This window comes from Anabas testudineus, chromosome 11, assembly GCF_900324465.2.
Source record: "Anabas testudineus chromosome 11, fAnaTes1.2, whole genome shotgun sequence".
NCBI lineage: Eukaryota > Metazoa > Chordata > Actinopteri > Anabantiformes > Anabantidae > Anabas > Anabas testudineus.
Genome location: NC_046620.1, coordinates 9,343,784 through 9,363,235, shown reverse-complemented (window position 1 = coordinate 9,363,235; position 19,452 = coordinate 9,343,784). Strand labels below are relative to the sequence as shown.

The following is a 19,452-nucleotide window of genomic DNA, read 5'->3' as shown; positions in this document are numbered from 1 at the left end:
ACTGTTGGCTCTAGGAAGTGTCAAGGACCTTTTTCAAGCAAACATCCTTGATCCTGTATTATATACTTAAAGCACACAGATGAGGTTAAAGTGGAGCAAGATTTCAGAGTTCACAATGCTAAGACTTTGGGTCACAATATGTGCCAAGATGAAATGAAATGTTTTTTACATAGTACAACGTATTCAAATCATTGTAAAGAACTCACCACAGCCAGACGTCTCTCTATGTACAAGGAGGCTAAGATGAACACATTAGAAGCTAAAACACAGAAGACACAGAAATATTTATCAGGTACAGCAACAAATACTGTACAGTAGATTTGAATTTACTTTATTACACTGTAACAGCATCACACACAGATAGAGGAAGTGGTAAATCTAAATCTTAGGAATTAGACCAGTATTTTATCTAAACTCCTATTTAGAATGACTGATCTAATGTTAGTAAGTAGGTCAGTGCCTATCCCTGCTGAGGACATTGGAACTGACGTATTTTACTGCATTGATAAAGCTGGCTGTCTCTGGCAAATAGACAATATCAGAAGTAAACCTTCTTTGGGTAAATAAAAAGTGAATAATCAACAGTCGAGCTAATACTCTACATAACACTGATTGGGGTTCTGAGGGAGTTTGGCACATAAGATGGAAATAGAGGTCAAGACACAGTAATTATAATCATAACAACACTTGGGATAGAAAGTACTGTTTCCTCATTAATCAAGTTGATCAGTTCAACTTCAAACAACCTTAACCAACAAGTCAACTTCAACATCAGTCACAGCAGAAAAAATGTAAGTAATTTACGAAGTAACTGATCCATACCAGTGATGAGCCAAGCCGCTGGCCAACTATAGGGGTCCTTTAAGAAGAGAGACACTACTTGGATGGGGTCCACCAAGATGCCATATCTAGATGAGAGAACATAGAAGAAGTCATGTTATTGATCCCTTCAGGTGCAATTTAAAAATAGTTGATTCATCATATTGAAAGCCTTAGGAGTTTTATATCAAAGTGTAAAGTTGTACTTCAAATTGTTTAACATTGAAGTTGTCCTGCAGAAGAATGGGGTGGTGGAGGTGTGGGAGGAGTGGGTTGTAACAGCACCTGCATATGTATACATGGTACATGCATCTCAGTTTGCATGTGCAGCTGCATACTCACTTTATAATGTTCTCCAAGAACAGGCGAGCATTACTCAGCACCTGACAGAGAGAGAACACAACAGCCCACAGGCGAAATGAGCACAGTCCAAAGTATCAACATAACACTGGTTAAGGTTGTTTGTATCCGTCCAATAACTGAATCAGGCCTTAGTTTCTAGTCTTTCTCCACAGCTCTGCTCCGGTAACACACCTGTCCTGTTGCTACAGCAGAGATCAGAGCTGTTTCATAGCTGGTTGTGCAACAGGCCCTTTTTTTAAAATCACACCTTGATCACATCCTGATGCTTTGCTCACTCAGTAAACTAAATTTAAGTTTATTATTTTATTGTGTATTAAAGTCTAGCTATATATTGGAACTTCTCTCAAAAGTCACTCAACGCAGAGAAGCAACACTGCAGAATTATAAAACCTGCACAGTTCTCCAGATAATGTTTATGGCATTCATGTTCAGTATGAGTTAGACAGTTAAGATAACAGGGACGGTGGGGGTGTGACACACGATAAGGTCGAGCTGTAGCGATTCTGTGATACGTTACACCTCAGCCCTCTTGCCCGCCAAGACCTGGCAGCAATGTGGTTGTGATTCAACTATGTCTTTTGTCCAAATGTCCAAACCACTAACCTTTGCCTCACTAACCTTCAGCACAGACAAGAGAGAGTACAATTACGTATAACACAATAAACGGGGCAGTGGTCAGTACATCCATTTATAGAGAACATTGCAATATCTGTTTTTGCACATTTATACCTTGAGCTGAACACATTTCAGGGTAATAAAATATATTTTCATAAGATAATATCCCTGACTGATTACAAACAGTTTTAGCTTTCATAAAGTTGTAGTCATAAACTCGACTAATCAAATGTTATCATGTTGCTCTAAGCTGTGAACAGGAGAGACGTTGGATTTGATTGACTGGCACTATTAAATATAGAAGAGTTACTGAAGAACTAGTGCCAGCACAGTTCAATGGTTTGCTTCAACACACAACAAATACAGATAACAACCAGCTGATCACCGACATGCACCCATTGAATTTAGGTAGTTATGCATTCTCCTTAAGACTCTTATGCTTCTGTGTTAATAGTCTTGTTTTATGCTCTGAAGCTAATGTCAGATTAAATCTTTCAGCTGGCTGTGTGAAGTTTTGTTTAGCTTTGCTTTGCTCTGGCCTTGTCGGCCTGTGGTCATTTAAGGTGGTCACGTGGTCTGTTTGGCTGCAGATCAGAGGGAATGATAGTATGAAACAGCTGAAGCATCAGTTATTTGTACCACATCCTGGGGTGATTTCTGCTTGTCAACAATCAACAGCGTGTCTTGTACCAAATTGCTTGTCTGACTACATTTATCTGTCATCTAGGCTCACTAGACGTGACGCATACTGTATCAACAAGCGCTAATCTTTCTAAAACTGCTCTGAGTGTCTGTCAGTGAGAGTTTTAAACCCTAATTTGAATTATGATGATGAAAACTTGGCAAGTAAACAACCAGAAAATGTAAAAAGGTTTATTAAGCTTAAAAAGTCAATCAACAAAACAAACAAACAAAAGAAAACAAGAAACACAAAGCAGGAATTTCTGTCATTTTGTCCACCAACTCCACTTTAAGTTGTGCTTTAATGGTAAACATTAGTAATTCCTTTTAGGACATTACTTCAATACTCAGAGCAACAACTCATCTAATCTCCCATCATCAAAAAAAATGCATAGCTGCATCTTTCAGGAAGTTAGCTGCTGGTCGTGGTTAAAGAGGACGAATTGCACAATTAGATTCGTAAATTTACACAGAAACCACACACACACACACCACACACACACACACACACACACACACACACACACACTTACAAGGCTCTGCAGTTCCACTTCACAGTCTTACAACTTAATCCCACAACTTTCCCCAAAACAGTCTAAACTGAGCCGTGTCAGCTGTGGTGACCGCGAAGCAGGAGACGTGACCGTCATGGTAATATTAACTTTTAAAGATGAGATTAATCCTGTTACAGAACTAACATTACACTTGATTTGGAAAGAAAACACACTAACAACCATAAACTTTACACAAATGCTGGAACAAATAGGAATCAATGTGCATGCAGCCATACAAGTACACATATGCAAAACTTAAAGTATGTGCATGTGCACATGGATGAAACATGTGCAGACACACTTGCACACATGCATAGTGCTCTGTTTATAGAGTCGACCCATTTAAGTTTTTTGTTAGGATTACAGCTAACGGGATATTTGCTCCCTACTTTACTCAAGCGTGAATCTTCAACGATATAAAAAGAAATGTCACATGCTAGAAGTCATTTATTCATGTTTTATTAAAAAATGTCCAATTAAACTTTTTTTTTTTTTTTTAACTATTTGCCAAGCACCACTTGGAGCAGATTTACATTCTTAGGATATGAATTGCAAGTATAACAGAACCCCCTCAACACAAGCACAGCTGGCAGGAAGTCTCATCTGGACGACATTCAAATTTCACGTTTAAAGTAAACTGACTGAGATTAAACTGTAACTAATCAACAAGCCTTATTCTAAACTGTACAAATAAGAAAAGTACAGGAAATAACAAACTGGGACAAAGAAAAACAAACAGATAACTTAATTTACAGGCACATATGTTTAATGTATTAGTGATATCACATAAAAAGCAACTTATCAGACAGACAACACACAGAAAGTCACTGTGACCAAACTCTGTGGCCATACTCTCACTTCCACCAGGAAGTGTGAGAGCTGGCACTTCTGCTCTTGTAGCAGTTGAAATGTGTAATGGTAATCAGCAGTTTTATGTACTGTATTCTGTCTGTGTGTGTGACACCATGAGAGGCACAGCGCGGCTCTAATTTCTGTGCCAACATATAAAACTCGCCCAGACTGAACTTGGACGTCATTTTGTCATCCTACATATTTGACTCACTTCTATCCTGCCAAGTATCTGAATGTTAAGAGAGTACGATTCAGCTTTCGCAGTTCTGGATGTTGAGTCACAGGGAACGACAAGAAATGGACACGTAGTTTTACTCACCAGCATGACACACACCAGTTGAGGATTCCTCTGTAGTTGCTGTAGCCGCTGGCCGAGCTCAACAGAGACTCTTGGAGCACATGACAGCTACAAGAAAACACAGTCAAGAGTTCTTCTGAGAGATTTTGGTTTTGATATTTCATACTTGAAATATTCAGTATTGTTACTTATTCCCAACACATTGACAGACTTGTTCATACTTAAAGAACTTTGACAGGAATTTAGCTGTATTCAGTAATTCTGTAGTTGAAAGAGGGATGAAAACACAGTCTCGGCTTGAATGAAATAAGAAACAGAAGGAAAGCTGTAAAGAAGTAAAAAGTAAAGAAGGAGCTGTTAATGGAGGAAAGAGGTGGAGAGGCCACACCAGTGGAACAACGTGCAGGTAGTCAGCAATCGTGGTATTGCAAAAGCACATGCAACTGTTGCTGTAATACAGGGAATGACACATGGTCGGGATGCCTCATCCAGTTGGCACGACTCCAGCAAAAGTTCTACTATCACTTAAATTCAGCATCCTGGCGGCTCAGCTGAGTCACACGCTCTCAGGATGGTCTGTTTAAGATGTGGGAATGAACTTTATAATGAAATGCATGTTCTATGAAGTGAAGACATATCTAGAGAAGTGGGCGTGTAACCATGAGTGGTTCAGTTTAGGGTAAGGGTCAGGTTGTGTGTGTCTTCTCACATAGTGTCCGTTATCACTCGTACCTATTACCTACTTTCTTGACAGGCGCTTCCTAAAAACATGAGCTACCCCTCTCCAGCTTTCACAAACAAGAGAATATAAAAAGTCTTATAAAGACCGTTACATGACACCGATATTTGTGGTTCAAAATGTATTTATTAAATCTCAACTGGTAGGACTATTTTCATTATGCCTTAAGTTTATTATAGAAAATACACTGTCTGGGCAAAAAAGTGTCACCAACTGAATTTCACTAAGCAAATAACCAGGGTCATCCACTGGTTAATTACTGCAGTGATTAAAATGTTACAGTATATACAAGTATAAAGCAGATGTTGAATTGATTCTGAATGGAAATAAATGTGGTGACACTGCATGAACTTAATAAAGACACTAAAAGCTTGTTAGAAACACTGTCTCCTTCTTCTAATTGAGAACACACTGGTGCCTCTTTACTGTGGTTTTCCTCATCTAGACCTCATCATATTGGGTCTACAAGTCTGAAAAAGACCAAGACGTTTGTAATTTGTGAAACGACTACTTAAAACGTGTGGTTAGGACCCAGTGTTGTCAAATTTAAAAAGACATTAACCAAGAAAAACACATGATTAAAAACGTGAAGTGTCTGCAGCGTCGTCACCTGAGTTTCTCGTTGATATCCTCCGCTGCGCTCCTCTGTTTCCTCGGGCTGCTGATGGGATGGTGTTTCTCCACCTTCCCGTTCTTATTTGTGTGATTGTGCACCTCGTCCTCTGTTTTGATTTTACCGGTGTACTGCGGAGGTTTGTCCCCAGCATCGCTCGACTTGCTCCCGTTGACTTGCTTCACGCCGCCGCCGGTGATGGTCGTCCTCCTCCGGCGGGCTGCGGGGCCTCTCGTCTCGGCTCTGTCGCTCATTCCGGCGGCTTCAGTCGCGCAGTTTTTTTTTTTTTTACCTGCCTGACATCGCTGGTCACAGAGCTAAATGAACAGCAGCTGCCAGCCCGAGTCGTGTCAGTGCAGGATGTGCAGGAGGCGTTTCATTTCATCAGCGCCAGTAAAGGTGCGATCGGCAGTGGGGTTGCCAGATTTGTGTTTCCAGACGACATCCCCCTATCTAGCCGAAGTTTATTTACCGGATTAGACGTTATATACGAAAGGTTCACTCTAAAATATCATTACAGTTATCTTGGTTTAACACATATAGTCCAAGACAAATGTATTTATTTATGAAGAACTAAGTACAAAAAACATTAATCGTATGCAATCAGAACAGCTAACTAAAAAAAATGCATAATACTAAATACCACTCAGAATCATGTAACTATTGTAAATATAATTAGTTTGAATGAGTTTAATTGAGTCTCTTATAAAGTAAAGTATCCCCCGCTAATCCAGTTTTATTGGTCCCAATCGTATCATGGATGGATTTTGCAACAGTGAGGGCACAGACTTGTAAAAGTCCCATTACTCTTCTACACAGCAGTGATTGTAAATGTTTTGTTTATTTTGTAATCTTTAAATCATTGCAGTCTAGGGAAGACTATTAGAACATTAGATTTTATAAACGTTATATCTCTCTGACATTCCTCACATGTGTTACAGTGCTTTCTGTCACACAAAAAAACACTAACAACATTCACAACGAGTAAATATCTAAATAATTAAAATGTTATGGGATTAAATAATTTCAATCTTATATAAAACATTTTCCTCACTCAAACATCAGAACTACAAAACTACAATCAAGTCAGAGTTCAGTGTGAGGCGAAGGAATAGCCAATAGTATTCGTGCGGTGGATCACGTGTCTTCTCTGGCCAATTAAAACGCAGCAAATGGACGTCACGGTAGGTTGCTTCCTTCAGAGACAGCAGCTGGTAGAGTGAAGGTCTGTCGTCGTGCGGTTTATTTGTGCTTTAAATCTGTTTTGAGACACACATTTAGTTTATTCATTTGTCTATGGAACCATACAAACTTAGTTATTCACTAGTCAGCATTTAGGGGAGGATGAAGAGGCTCAAGAGGAAGAAACAAAACGTGGGAGTAGCGGTTAGCAGTAATGGATCTGTCACAAGAGGTAAGTCAGCCACAATTAGCAAGGTAACAGCTAACATTAGCCATTATTAAGGTTAAAGTACACCAGACATATGCACAGATTAGTCGCACACGGTTTGTTCGTTCATCAGAAGTCTATGTTTTACTTATGTCGACCTGTTGAACACACAAACAAACCTTCACCACACTTTGTGGCACTTTGTGGCAAAATGTCAGTTTACTTTATGCGGTTATTTCGGCCAGCTGACACAATCTGCGAGTACATTGTTAGTTAGACAGGAATCATGAGTTATGGGCTGTTTTCCCAGCCTGAATTCAGTCTTTGTCTTTATATGGGTTTTGTGAGCGAGAACTTCATCCACAATGGTGCATGCGTGGCAACCCTGTCAGCCAGTTAGGACAGTTTGTAGACCATCAGCTGACAACCAGACACAGACCAGATAGGAATGATCCTATGTACTGTGATCACTTCATCCAGTCATCACTGGATTTGAGTACCATTAAAACCATTCAAACTCTTAGATCTGATTTAACTTTAACACCCACTGATTAATATTTACATAGTTTTGGTAATTTTTGTTAACTCTGTCTTAGTTTATCGTAACTGGATTATTTGCCCGACAGGCTTCAAGGACACCTACGATATTTTCTGTGTAAGCAAATGATGTCGAGCAGAATAAATCAAAACAAAGTACTAAAATATGCAGTTATTACTGGTCACAATTCATGCGTCACAACATAATGTAAAATGATAATAATGGTATGCTGAATATTTGTTCCAACCTTTTTACATTTTGAGTGAAACTGAAAGAAGCTGATGATTATTTCATATTTCACTTACACTGTCAAATTATTTTTTTAACTTTAACTTTGCGTTAATGTGACTATTGGCATGTGTAAATGCATCTCTTTGTTGATATAGTGCAGATCGAACTTTATTAAACTTGTCAGACTGCTACTACAACAGAACCAACAGGTGCATGACCAATGACGCTTGTCAATTGATCGTGGCAAAATTCTCTGGGATCGACTGAAAAAAAAGCCGCCAAATATACCTGGGCGGCCTGCCCAAGTAAACTGTGTGTGGGAAACGCTGCATGTGATCACCAGATTGCCCACTTAAAAAAAACAAATCAAATGACTGTGACTTTTTTTTCGTCTTTATGTGCCTCATGTTTTACTTACATTCCTTAAATGTTTCCCGCAGTCTACCTCACATCTCTCTTATCCACACGTCTCTTTCTTTTACAGATCCAGACTGTGGGAGGAAACAGAAGTTGGCTGAGATCCACCAGGCTTTGATCAGGTTAAAAATCAGTTACAGTTTCCTGTGAAAGACTATGTATTCTGACTTGAATGACATCTAGAATAAAATTAATTTTAACTACTTTAATATAATTTTATTTTCACCATTTGAAACAACTATAGTAATTGACAACTGAGCCAGTTTACTGGTAATGAAACAGATTTTTCGTCATGACTGACTTACACTGGATTGCTGATTTAAGTATGGTGTTTTAGTGTACAAATTAACCTTCTCTGGTATGCAATTATCCACTGACAATGACCTTTATCACTCCCTACTAAGCTAATTTCACACATGAATATTACATATGTGCCCAGAGGAATAGTGTGACTAGGAACCTGACTTTCACATCACTTTAGTGTCAGGGGACACATGGGGCTGTATGGAAAATGGCACAGAAAAGGGAATGCATATTTAAACAGGAGTTATAGATTTACATAATGACTACAACAAAAAATTATTTCACATAAACAAAAGAATAGGGTTTTGTCTCAGTTCAACTACTGACAAGTTGTGTAGGACAGATGTCACAGTGTCAGGTAGATATGGAGAGATTACATGTTTGAACAAATGCGTTAAGTTGATTTCTACTAGAAACATCTAAAGTAATTTAAAGATATTTACATTTTTATGAGAGGGATGAGAATTGGTTACAATTTGTTTATTTTTTGCAGTGTGGACAGACTTAAAATAAGTGCATGACAATGATCTATTCTGACTTATTAACATACAGCGATCCAGTGGACATTGAGACCCTGAGAAGAGCAGCAATCACTAAGGGAGGATTGCTCACTGATGAACTGAGGAGGAAAGTGTGGCCCAAACTACTGAACATCAATGTGTATAATCTACCACATAAACCTGGTTAGTGGTTGATGCCATGAATACTACATATTCCAACTATTACGGATTTTAAAACTGTTATAATAACATTTTTTGTTTTGTAGGTCGAGATGTAAGAGAGAACCACAAAGACTACAACCAGGTAGTCCTGGATGTCAGGAGGTCTATGAAGCGGTTCCCTAAAGGTCAGTGTTTCTGCCTGTGTGTGTTTTATCTCTAAAGATAGCAGCTTAGCTCAGGGTGCCATTTATCAAACTGTAACACTGTACTTACAGCAACATACAGAGATCTGGGAAGGCTTAATAATTAATGAACTGAGCTGCACTAGGGAAGATTTTTGTGTCTCAACACAGCCTGTGCTGTCAGCCAAAATCACAAAGTTTGGAAAGCAAACGGAGAAAAGTGTCTTATTTAACCAAGAGGCGCCTATTTTATCCAGTTAATTATTGTGTTGTTCAATATACGAAACACCCTGCAGGGTAGAAGCAACAAAAATGGGGGTGATCTGGACTCTCACTATTATATTTAAGTTCTAAATATTCCATATTCAGAATGAGCATTTTACTTCTGTTAAAAAGTGATTTGATAATGATCACAAGTGGTTTTAGAAAAGGGCTTTTACAAATGTAGATATCTCTATTTATTTTGTGCTTCAGGAAGATTAATGTAAATTCACATGTTGCTTCTGCAACTTATGTTTATCATATACCCTATCAAATAACCCATGTAAACTTAGATTTGTGGTTGGGTTGGTTGCTTTAACTATAAATATAGTGAAAGCAACTATAAATATTTATAAAAAAACAGATTGCACAGACACAGTATGGCCACAGAGAATATTAATGGACTAATAGTGTTAGTGTAACTTCTGCATTCATGTGAAGTTCATATCTCAGAGGTCACTGACATCTTTTGAAAGAAACTACTGCTCTGTCCATGTTTTGCAACACTGAGTGTAATTGAACATGCTGATCGTCTTCCTCAGGCATGCCAACCACAGAAAGAGCAGTGCTACAGGAGCAGCTGATTGACATCATACTGGAGGTTTTGAAACACAATCCTCAGCTCCACTACTATCAGGGCTACCACGATGTGGCTGTCAGTCTGCTGCTGGTGGTTGGGGAGCGAATGGCCATTGCCATGCTGCATACTTTATCCAATTATCATCTCAGGTTAATATTTTTTGATTAATCTACTATCTAGATTTTTTATTACAGCAGGTTTATCTCATAGTACAAAGTTTCTTTGTTTCATTTTTCAATTAGCAGTAATATTAATGGAACTCATGTTGTCTTTCTCTATAGGGATTTCATGGATCCCACCATGGACAGCACCAAACACATTCTGAACTACTTGATGCCTATATTGGAACAAGTAGATACAGAACTACATGACTTCATGACCAGGTACACACATGAAAGCACAGAGTTTTCACATTATCTTTTGCTGCTACCAGGCTTATTCGTTTCTGTAGTGCTGAACACCTTTTAGTGCACATTTGCACTTCTAGTTGATGGCAACTAGTCTGAAAATTATAAGTCTATTTCGGCTGACAAATAAAGGTAATGTAGTGTTAGTAAAAACCACTAGAGGGCATCATGATGTTGATTTTCCTCCGTTGTCTTCAGTGAGACAAAGCACAACATGTTTTGTGGTTGAATAACAATTGAAAATTCATCAGTACCAGTCTCATTGGGTGGTTCTAGTAACAGATGGTCCAACAGCTGTTTGAGCTGCCTTTCAGTCCCATCAAGGTGTTCACCACATTTACATTAAGTTGTAATGTCCTGTAGTGAAATAAGCCAAAAAATAATTTATAAAAAAAATAATCTTGAAGATAAGTCTTACAATACTCTAAACATTTATAGATACTGTTACTGTAGGTTCATACTGAGTGTTAAGTTTGCGGTTTAAATTTTTGCCAGCTAGTGAATTGTCAGAGGAATGTTACACTTTATGTGTGCCTAAGAGCATATTTGTACGCCTGCATTTACAGTACCTTTTGTGATGCTTTGCTGACAACCTCTGTGTTTGCAAGCCACATGTTGACTCGCACATAAGCTCACACAAACGCAAAAGGCACAAAAACAAGATGGTGCACTTGCAGAAAAACGTCAGGATAAACAAGGCTTCACTTCAAAGTTTGGAACACTCTTTTTAGTGAGCACTTCCTCTTCCTCTACATGTCCTTCTTATCTCTGCCTCTTTTATTCTCTCCTCTTTATCCTGTTCCTTTGTTTTCTCTCTCTTCCACTTAGTTTAGTCTCTGTTTTCCTACCATCACATATGCTCCCCGCCCTTTGCTCTTTCTCTTTATCCTTCCCCCACCCGTCACTGCCACAGACATCTTTTTTACTTGTCACTCCTTTCCCCACTTCCTCCCTGAATGTTCCATCCAATATTTATCAACAACCTGAGGGTTTTCTTGATACTGTCAAAAATAACTACCTAGTTATGCAAGTAGTAAGGTTCTAAGCAACATGTGAAGATAAAGAATATATTTTGACAAGGCCAAAACTTAGGACCTGTTAATGGGCACGCTTGCCACCTAGCGAAACTAACAAAAAGAGTAGGCCTAAGCACAAGTTCTCATTTCAAACAGATGTTTTTAAAAAAAAAAAGAGATCATAAAGGGAAAAACAAAATGTTTGTGTGCATTTTCTTTTAGGGCAGAGGTGGGTACCATCTTTGCATTGTCTTGGCTCATCACCTGGTTCGGCCACGTCTTGTCAGACTTTAAACACACACTAAGACTTTACGATTTCTTCCTGGCCTCACATCCACTGATGCCCATCTACCTCGCTGCTACGGTAAGAGAAAGCCGAAGCCACCAGGCATGAACAAGAATGAGTTTGTTTTGTCAGTAATCCAGGGTGCTCGCTGATGAATACATGCTGCCACAGTCAGAAACACTGGGAGGCAGGGCACTGTGAAGTCACTGGACTAGTTAATTAGATACCTCCTAATGAACAGATGCGAGAGAGAAGGGTCCACAGACATGGAGGGAGACACACACGGCGAAGAAGGAAAAGGATGAAGACAACATTAGGAAAGAGAGTGACAAACAGAGCTGATTGATGTACTGTATGACTGAATACGCAAAAAAAGAGCAAACAGATTACAAAACAAAGGCATTTTCTGACTTGTGGCTGAATTCATACTTGCTGCTCGGCACAAATGTTGCTGGAACATGTATGAGTGCGCCTATGTTTGTGGAAACAATTTTTGTTTGTGCACATGCAAGCAAACTTGTTCTTAGGTGTCTGTGTATGAAGAGGAAGCCTTGTTAACTGAAGGATTTGGTGCATGTTTACTAGTGTGTGCACATTTTGCTCATTTGCACTTGAGGATGTGTGTGTGTCTGTGTGTGTGTGTGTAGGGGCTGGGCAGAGGGAGAGCTCTGTTTGAAGTGTGTGAAACAACAAAGCAGAATGTAGTTCATGTTTCCTCCAGGGCTTGATGCAGCACACAGCAGGGGGCATTAACTCTTTATGTGCTGATTTCATTTCCAAGCACTCATTCTGCTTCAAAAGCAAACCAACTAAACCAGATGTATCGAATCAAACCCATATTTTACCACAGTGAACTACTTGGGGTTTCAACATTTCAATGTATTCTCTTTTCCTCAGATTGTATTGCACAGAGAGAAGGAGGTGAAGCAGACAGAGTGTGATATGGCTATGGTCCACCATCTCCTCTCTCGCATCCCCCAGGACCTCCCATATGAACTTCTGATTAGCCAGGCCCAGGACCTGTTTAACCAGTACCCTCCAACATTATTGGCCAAGCGGGCAGCACTGCAATCTCACAAGAGGTGAGGAAACTAAAGTTGAAATGAATGAAAATGGTTTATATTATGACTATGGCAATATTACTTAAAAAAAAAAAAAAAAAGGCCAGGCACTCACTGGACCTCAAGCAGTGACTTCATGCTTAAAAAAAAGGCATGCAATGAATGAGATTAATTATTTTTATTTATTATTATGATTATTTAAGGTTCATTACATTTAGCATACTCAATCAAATCAGTTATTTGAGTAGCTGCTCTTTCACTTTCAGTTTTTGTGTTCAATGCCTGTGATGCAGTTCCCTCAGTAACCAAGAGGGTGTGCTATGAAAACACATGGAGACACGGTGGCACTCCTGACACTCCTGAGGCCATTTAGTGGGTGTGCACATGTGTTTGTGTGAAAGAGACAATCTTTTTATGTTTTATTACTTTGGAGGAAGCATTAGAGGCCCAACTACACTCTCTGTCTCACTGTATTCGCAGTCTATTAGTCTCTTTCCTGCTTGAAGTGTCCTTCAGTTTGGCTAATTGGTCGTTGTTCAGGGCAGGATGCGACTTCTCTGACATGAGACCTTGACTGACTGATACTGAAAGATACTGATGTCTCATAATGCATAGCTTCCTATACACAAGAGCTACTGAGTAAGCAGTTCTCTCACATTGTCTCTCAGTCTCTGCCTCACCTGTCTTTATCCATCAGTTTTTCTATCCATCTGTCTCTTCATGTCATTCCAGCTATTCATTCTTCACCTCAGACCCAACTATGCGCTCCATCAGTGACTCTCTTTAACTCTGTTTCCTCCTGTTTTCTCCTTTTTTGTTGTCTTTCCCTAGTCTGTCCATCAGCACCTTTCAGGCCTTTCAGCTCTCCACCCTCCACCAAAGGCCAGACTCTGTTCTCCAACGCCTTACAAAGACCCAGGGTACCACCACGTCCAGACATGGTATAAATCAACTGTGAATACACATACAGACTCTTCTATAGATGGGTGAAAAATTTATGGTTGCATAGTCTTTGAAATTGAGGAAAAAAAATGAATATTAACTGTGAGATTCTAAGAACAAAATTTCTACTCTAGCAAAATCATTTGATGGATCCACAGACTCTTGAACGTGTTTACATGAGAACACAAATCATCAAAACAAGGCAGCAGTAAATATGTCATCCCCCACAAAGGCTGCTCCACTTTGGGCCAATCAATAACAAGTAAACAAATATTGTAGCACCCCCATCAGACCAATCAAGTGCACATTTAAATATGCAGAACAGAACAAAGCAAGCATTACTCCCGCAGGTTTGGTGAAAATCTGTTCAGAGGCCTCTGACATATTGTCTGCAATGTACAGGCAATCAAAATATGTTGTAACATTCCCCTCAGGCCAAACGGCGTAATATTAAAATTGATACACATCATTCCCTGTTGTTTCATCAAAATTCAATTTGCAGCATCCAAAATGAAGTGCATAACAAACAGACAGAGGGTCAATCTATAGCACCTCTTGATTTCACCTTGGCAAACGGTAAATGTGAGTAAATAGGCCTGGTAGATAAGCGAATATCTAAATGTGCAGTTATGGTTACATTTTTCAGTGTGAAAGTTGATCTTTGACTTGGGGGAAGACATATTGATAAGAAACTACCAACAACACCAAAATCTCAATACCACTGTGGTGCCCTTGAGAAAGGCTCTTAACCTCCAAGTGATCCAGTGGAGCTGCTCACTGGCTGCAGGTCAGACTGTGGCTGTGTTCAGCAGCTTTCAGGTATGAATGTGTGTAACTGTGAAAAAAGACGTGACCTCTCAGCGAATCATCCCTGAATAAATAATGATGAAAAACAGAATCATAACTCGAGGTCCGCTCAGTGAATTCAGATAAAACTGACAAAAACGACATATTTTGAGAAAGCTGCAACATAAGCAGGTCTCAAGTGTAATAGTCAAATTATGCATTGTGATTCACAGAAAACGTTTACATACTTTGTACTTGTGTCATTTAAAAGACACAACTTATTATGATTGATTTTTTTATACTAATTGCTTTGGGATATTGTGACCTCTCCTTGTTGCTACTCCTAGTGTTTTGACATTTCTTGACCTCCTTTTTTTATGTTTAATCCCAGTATCAAAATGCAGCTTCATCCTCCTTTGGTTGAGCTGTGAGCATTTTAAATCCTCCTGACCCCCCCCCCCCCCCCCCCCAACCCCTCCCACCCCCCACCCACCCATGCCTCTGCTCCTCACTTTCTGACCCCTTCTCCCTGTTCTGTGCTCGTAGCCTCTCAGCACTCAGGTCTGGAAGCAGCTTTATCCCAGGATAGAGTCCAGCTGTGGGCGAAGGGGAACAGGATGGTGAAGATGGCAGTGTGGGGGCTGTCCGCCACACTTGGGGCGGCTGTGTTTGCTGTGGCTCAGACGGCAATGGAGTGGGGACCTGAGATGTTACTACAACTGTTCTGACGTGGTGGCGGTGGTGGGGATTAAGACTGTTTAACACGTGCACAGACACACAGTGACACCAGACACACATCTGCTCTAATGACTGACGAACAATTTTCAAACACAATCACAGACGTTGAACACTTGTAGCTTGTCTCTTCTTCTGAGGCAACAGCGTAGAAAAGCAGAAGGGGGTCAGATATCTTGGTGCCAAACAGGTTGTTGCTGCTCAGTGAGCAAATTTTAACCACTAGTCAGCCTCAGGATGCGTGTGCATGTGTGTGAGTTGGTGTATTTAAGTTTTAGAGTGTTTCATAAATGCCAGACTGCAAGCATGGATGGATCACTGAATCATCCACCAACGTCAGGGTCCCTGACGTTATTTTCAAACTATATAGATAGTTTGAAAATAAAGTAAATAAATTGACCACTAAGACACAAAATGACCACATGTCACATTAAAGGTTTTTTAACAGGGTGTGTTGTAGTATAGACTAAGACAAATTTCAAATTTGTCTTAATGGACTATACAAAGCTTGACTTGACCACAAAGACGCACAGAGACACAAAATCACCACAGGGACTTGCATTTCCTGGGACCTGTTGTCACATAAGCCATCCATGCTTGTGAAACACTAACACATTGCTCTTTCAGGCACTTGTGTTCTTATACCATTTTACGTTTCTTTCTCCGTGCTTCTCTAATCCTGCTGATTATTTTGCTGATAGCTCTATTTTAAACTGTCACTCTTGTTTCCGTGCATTCCTATTGAAAGTGTTTTTAGTGCGCTTGTAGGATCAGCAGCCATATCTGAGAGCCAAAAGTGCCCGTAGCCATCACGAAGACACAGGAATACAAATTATTAAAGAGCAGTGTTTTCTGCTGAAAGCTTCCAGTTATGAGCAAAGAAGGAGAGCGGTAAAGAAAGAGAGAGGGAGAGATTTTGCCTGTAAGCTTTGTATTAATTACTTTGTTCCAGGTGCCAGTGCGTACAGTACATTTACAGTAGAATTTTACACACAAAACAAGCTGTTGCTGCACCAAAACGTGGACATGACACACAGTTACCATGCAGCACACTGTGGGGCTTTTGCAGAGGCATTTTACAAGCTTTGAAATCCATATTTTTTTAATATGTTATTTTTATATTTTCTGTAGCAGTTCTCTAGCTGTTGTGGCCGACCGCTGCTGAATGAATGTGGGGAAGACACCAGTACTTTTTTCAATCTTAAAATATTCAGCAGGTTTGCGCCAACATCCACTCTCAACAGCCGTCAACAGAGCTGCAGCACATGTACTCAGTTCTTTGTCAACATCATATTTCTTTTCAGCGTTTTAACGTTGAAAAATGGCTTTATAACTCCAAAAAAAAAACGTGCTATTGATTTAAATATGATAGAAACAATGTTTGTTTCGTTATCTCTAAGTTAACTATGGGTTCCTCTTCCAAAGGCACCACACATACTGTAGATACTGTTCAATTAAAAATAATCATGGAGTGTAATAACCTGAAATATGTGTGTATTAATAATACGAACCGTTTCTACCTGAGTTTTTTCCAAACATCAATGCATGCCCTGTGTGTCGACTTCTACTATGAAATATTTATCAGCTTTTACTAGCATGTCGCCATGCTGCATCTGTTAACACAGCTTCACCGGAGTCATAACACTCTCCTCCCTCCACTTCCTCCGTCATCAGATATGAATGTGTCACGGCTTCACACAGCTGCTTTGTACAGGCTTTGCCGTTGAATTTAGTTAATTCAACTGGTGCCCTGTCTATTGTGTATAAAATGACTGTATACAGAGGAGTAGTTCAAAAGCAAACCACTGATCAGTTTATAACACATTAGTTGAGCTGTATTGGTCTCTTCCTCTAGAGCAACTGCTGAAATCAGCCTGTGAGCAGTTTTGAGTGGTTACTAAGCCTGTGTCTGATGAATGTCAGTGTGTATTTAATTGGTGATAATCAGTCAATTTCCTGTAGCTCAGGTAGTCTGCTGGTTTGGAGACCAGTTGGCAGGTGGTTAAGTGACAGTGAAGCTTTTTTTTTTTTTTTTTATGCCGGGTTGTGCTTTAGCTGTCTGTGTGTGAAAGAACAGAAGAAAAAATGTTTGCTTTAGTCACAAGTCACTTTATTTTTTCAACTGTGTTTCAGCTTTTCGAGCATCATCTGTGTTTTTATTTATTTATCAAGTTTGTGCTCTCGGTGTCTTGTAATAAAGGAAGTACAAATTATTTATTTCAAGAGCAACAATCTGATTGGCTGTTTGATTAGTGGGTATTTGTTAATCGGAATGTATGAATGTGTATTTAAATGGATGAAATATGAATTTGTAATTATTAGTAATCTAAAGCTTTATGAATTTTAACAGTCAACCCGTAATTGTGCACATGAAACACTTTATGTGGTCAGTTGTTATGAGTCGGACTCGAAGTTAAAGGAGTGATTGCAAACTGTCAAATATGACTTGCATGAGAAGCCTCATGCCTATTCAGAGCTTATTAACCAAAATATTAAACTAGTTCTTTAACTGTTTGGAAACGGCTCATTTTAAAATAATAAATCTAAAACATGATAAAGGAAACATTTACTGTTGCATGGTTTGATGTTCAGTCTGCCCTACTACACAAACTGCTCATTCTGTCGTGAAATGACTTTTAAAGTGATTGTATTTATCTGTCTCTATGATATCACTCTACAGGTGATTCATTAAACACAGTTTGATCAATGGGAAGAATTTAGATTATACACGATTGTCTGCCAAAGACGTAAATATGCAGGTAATACCCCCTTCTATACCCCGTATATAATCTTCTAATATAAGCCAGGATGCTGCTGTGCTAGTGCATTTATTCAATGCAGCCTCACACACACACACACTTGCAAGACGGAGAGTGGTGGTTGTTCCAGTTCCTAATGAGGATTTAATTCCTGCCCCTGGCTCTTGGCGTGCTTAAGACACCTTCTCCTTGTTTGTTTTTTGTTTTGTTTTTTTCTTTCTCACGTTCACATTGCACCAACACCTGCTCTGGTCTCAGTTTGGCAGACGCCTTCAATGAAAAATGATTCAAACATGTTACTTGATTTGAGTGAAACAAAGTTAAATGTAAAAGAAATTCAGAGTCATATAAAAACAAAAGTCCAAAATAATACCCGTCAGGAACTTATCATGAGTCGTGGGTTTAATGGCAAATCATGAGTTGACTGTGGTTTGATGCTGAACTCTGAGCTAGTGTTGAGCCTCTAATGCTCTGTCCTCTGCTTGGGTCAAGAATTTTTAAAAAGACCTGATCACACCAAATGCTTTTTGCAAATACAGGATTAGATGCATGTGTGTAGTTGTGTGTACTGTATATTTTATTTAGTGCACCTTTCTGATGGTGGTAACTAAACACTTGGTACAAACTATATCTTTAAAATGTCAAACTCTTTGCACCTTGTACTTACTGTACTGAGATGTGTGTTTCAAATGAAGCCTTTTTCTCTGTGAAGAACTGAATAAATGAAAGAGAAAACACAATAGCGTAAAGGTCAGTTCACTTTGAACATTTATTCTTCATTACCATTATTTAGTTAATATGACTGAAGGATTGAACACCTCAGAGGCAAACTTCCTTAAAAAGCTGCTTGGATTATCATGATTTTCCATTTAAGATGGTTTTCCAACTCTTGCCACACTTGTGAGGAGATAACAGCTTTAGTTAATTGTGCAGCATCAGCTAAAATTTATATGTGTATAGAGCAATCTGAAGAATCCAACAGCTGCTAGCACGTCTGTCCAGTCTTACAGACGAAAAAAAAAAAAAACAGTTTCTCCCCCTCTTTTTTTGTGTGTTTTTCCTGTACAGCTGTTGTCTTTTTACTGGCCTCCTTGTAGAAACGAGGTCAGAAATGTGTTTGTGTGTGTAGGGAGGACAAGGCTGCGCATCTGTCCGTCTGACCCCCAGGGAGACAACTAGAGAGAAAACAAATCAGACATGAGGTGAGGCAGAAAGTGGAGGGTTAAAGAGGACTGAAGGGTGAGATGAAGGAGAAAAAAAAATGTAAACTGTAGAAAAAGACAGCTGGTGGACGTGTTCAAAGCAGTGAAGAGGCAGCAGAAGTCTTTGAGAATGTGTATTTTAGCTCAATCCCGTGAGGTT

General features: G+C 39.3%; 2 protein-coding genes and 1 long non-coding RNA gene across 3 annotated transcripts; 1 reads left to right on the top strand and 2 right to left on the bottom strand.

Moving 5' to 3' along the window:
- Nucleotides 1–205: 205 nt before the first annotated feature.
- On the bottom strand, nucleotides 206–1,213 carry LOC113155075. The gene is made up of 3 exons (XR_003298099.1): nucleotides 1,162–1,213; nucleotides 823–908; nucleotides 206–259 (listed from the first exon to the last, which is right to left on the bottom strand). It is a non-coding gene; the product is annotated as an uncharacterized LOC113155075 (long non-coding RNA).
- Nucleotides 1,214–4,199: 2,986 nt separating this feature from the next.
- Nucleotides 4,200–5,882, bottom strand: LOC113154076 (diacylglycerol O-acyltransferase 1-like). The gene is made up of 2 exons (XM_026348084.1): nucleotides 5,532–5,882; nucleotides 4,200–4,290 (listed from the first exon to the last, which is right to left on the bottom strand). The coding sequence occupies exons 1-2, from the start codon at nucleotides 5,786–5,788 to the stop codon at nucleotides 4,200–4,202; spliced, it is 348 nt and encodes a 115-aa protein (XP_026203869.1). The 5' UTR covers nucleotides 5,789–5,882.
- An 840-nt stretch (nucleotides 5,883–6,722) lies between these two features.
- LOC113154893 (TBC1 domain family member 20-like) lies at nucleotides 6,723–18,830 on the top strand. The gene is made up of 10 exons (XM_026349317.2): nucleotides 6,723–6,948; nucleotides 8,178–8,232; nucleotides 8,966–9,096; nucleotides 9,180–9,260; nucleotides 10,061–10,247; nucleotides 10,380–10,481; nucleotides 11,744–11,885; nucleotides 12,705–12,889; nucleotides 13,700–13,809; nucleotides 15,143–18,830. Exons 1-10 carry the CDS (start codon nucleotides 6,879–6,881, stop codon nucleotides 15,322–15,324), a joined length of 1,245 nt encoding a protein of 414 aa, XP_026205102.1. The 5' UTR covers nucleotides 6,723–6,878; the 3' UTR covers nucleotides 15,325–18,830.
- Nucleotides 18,831–19,452: the final 622 nt, after the last annotated feature.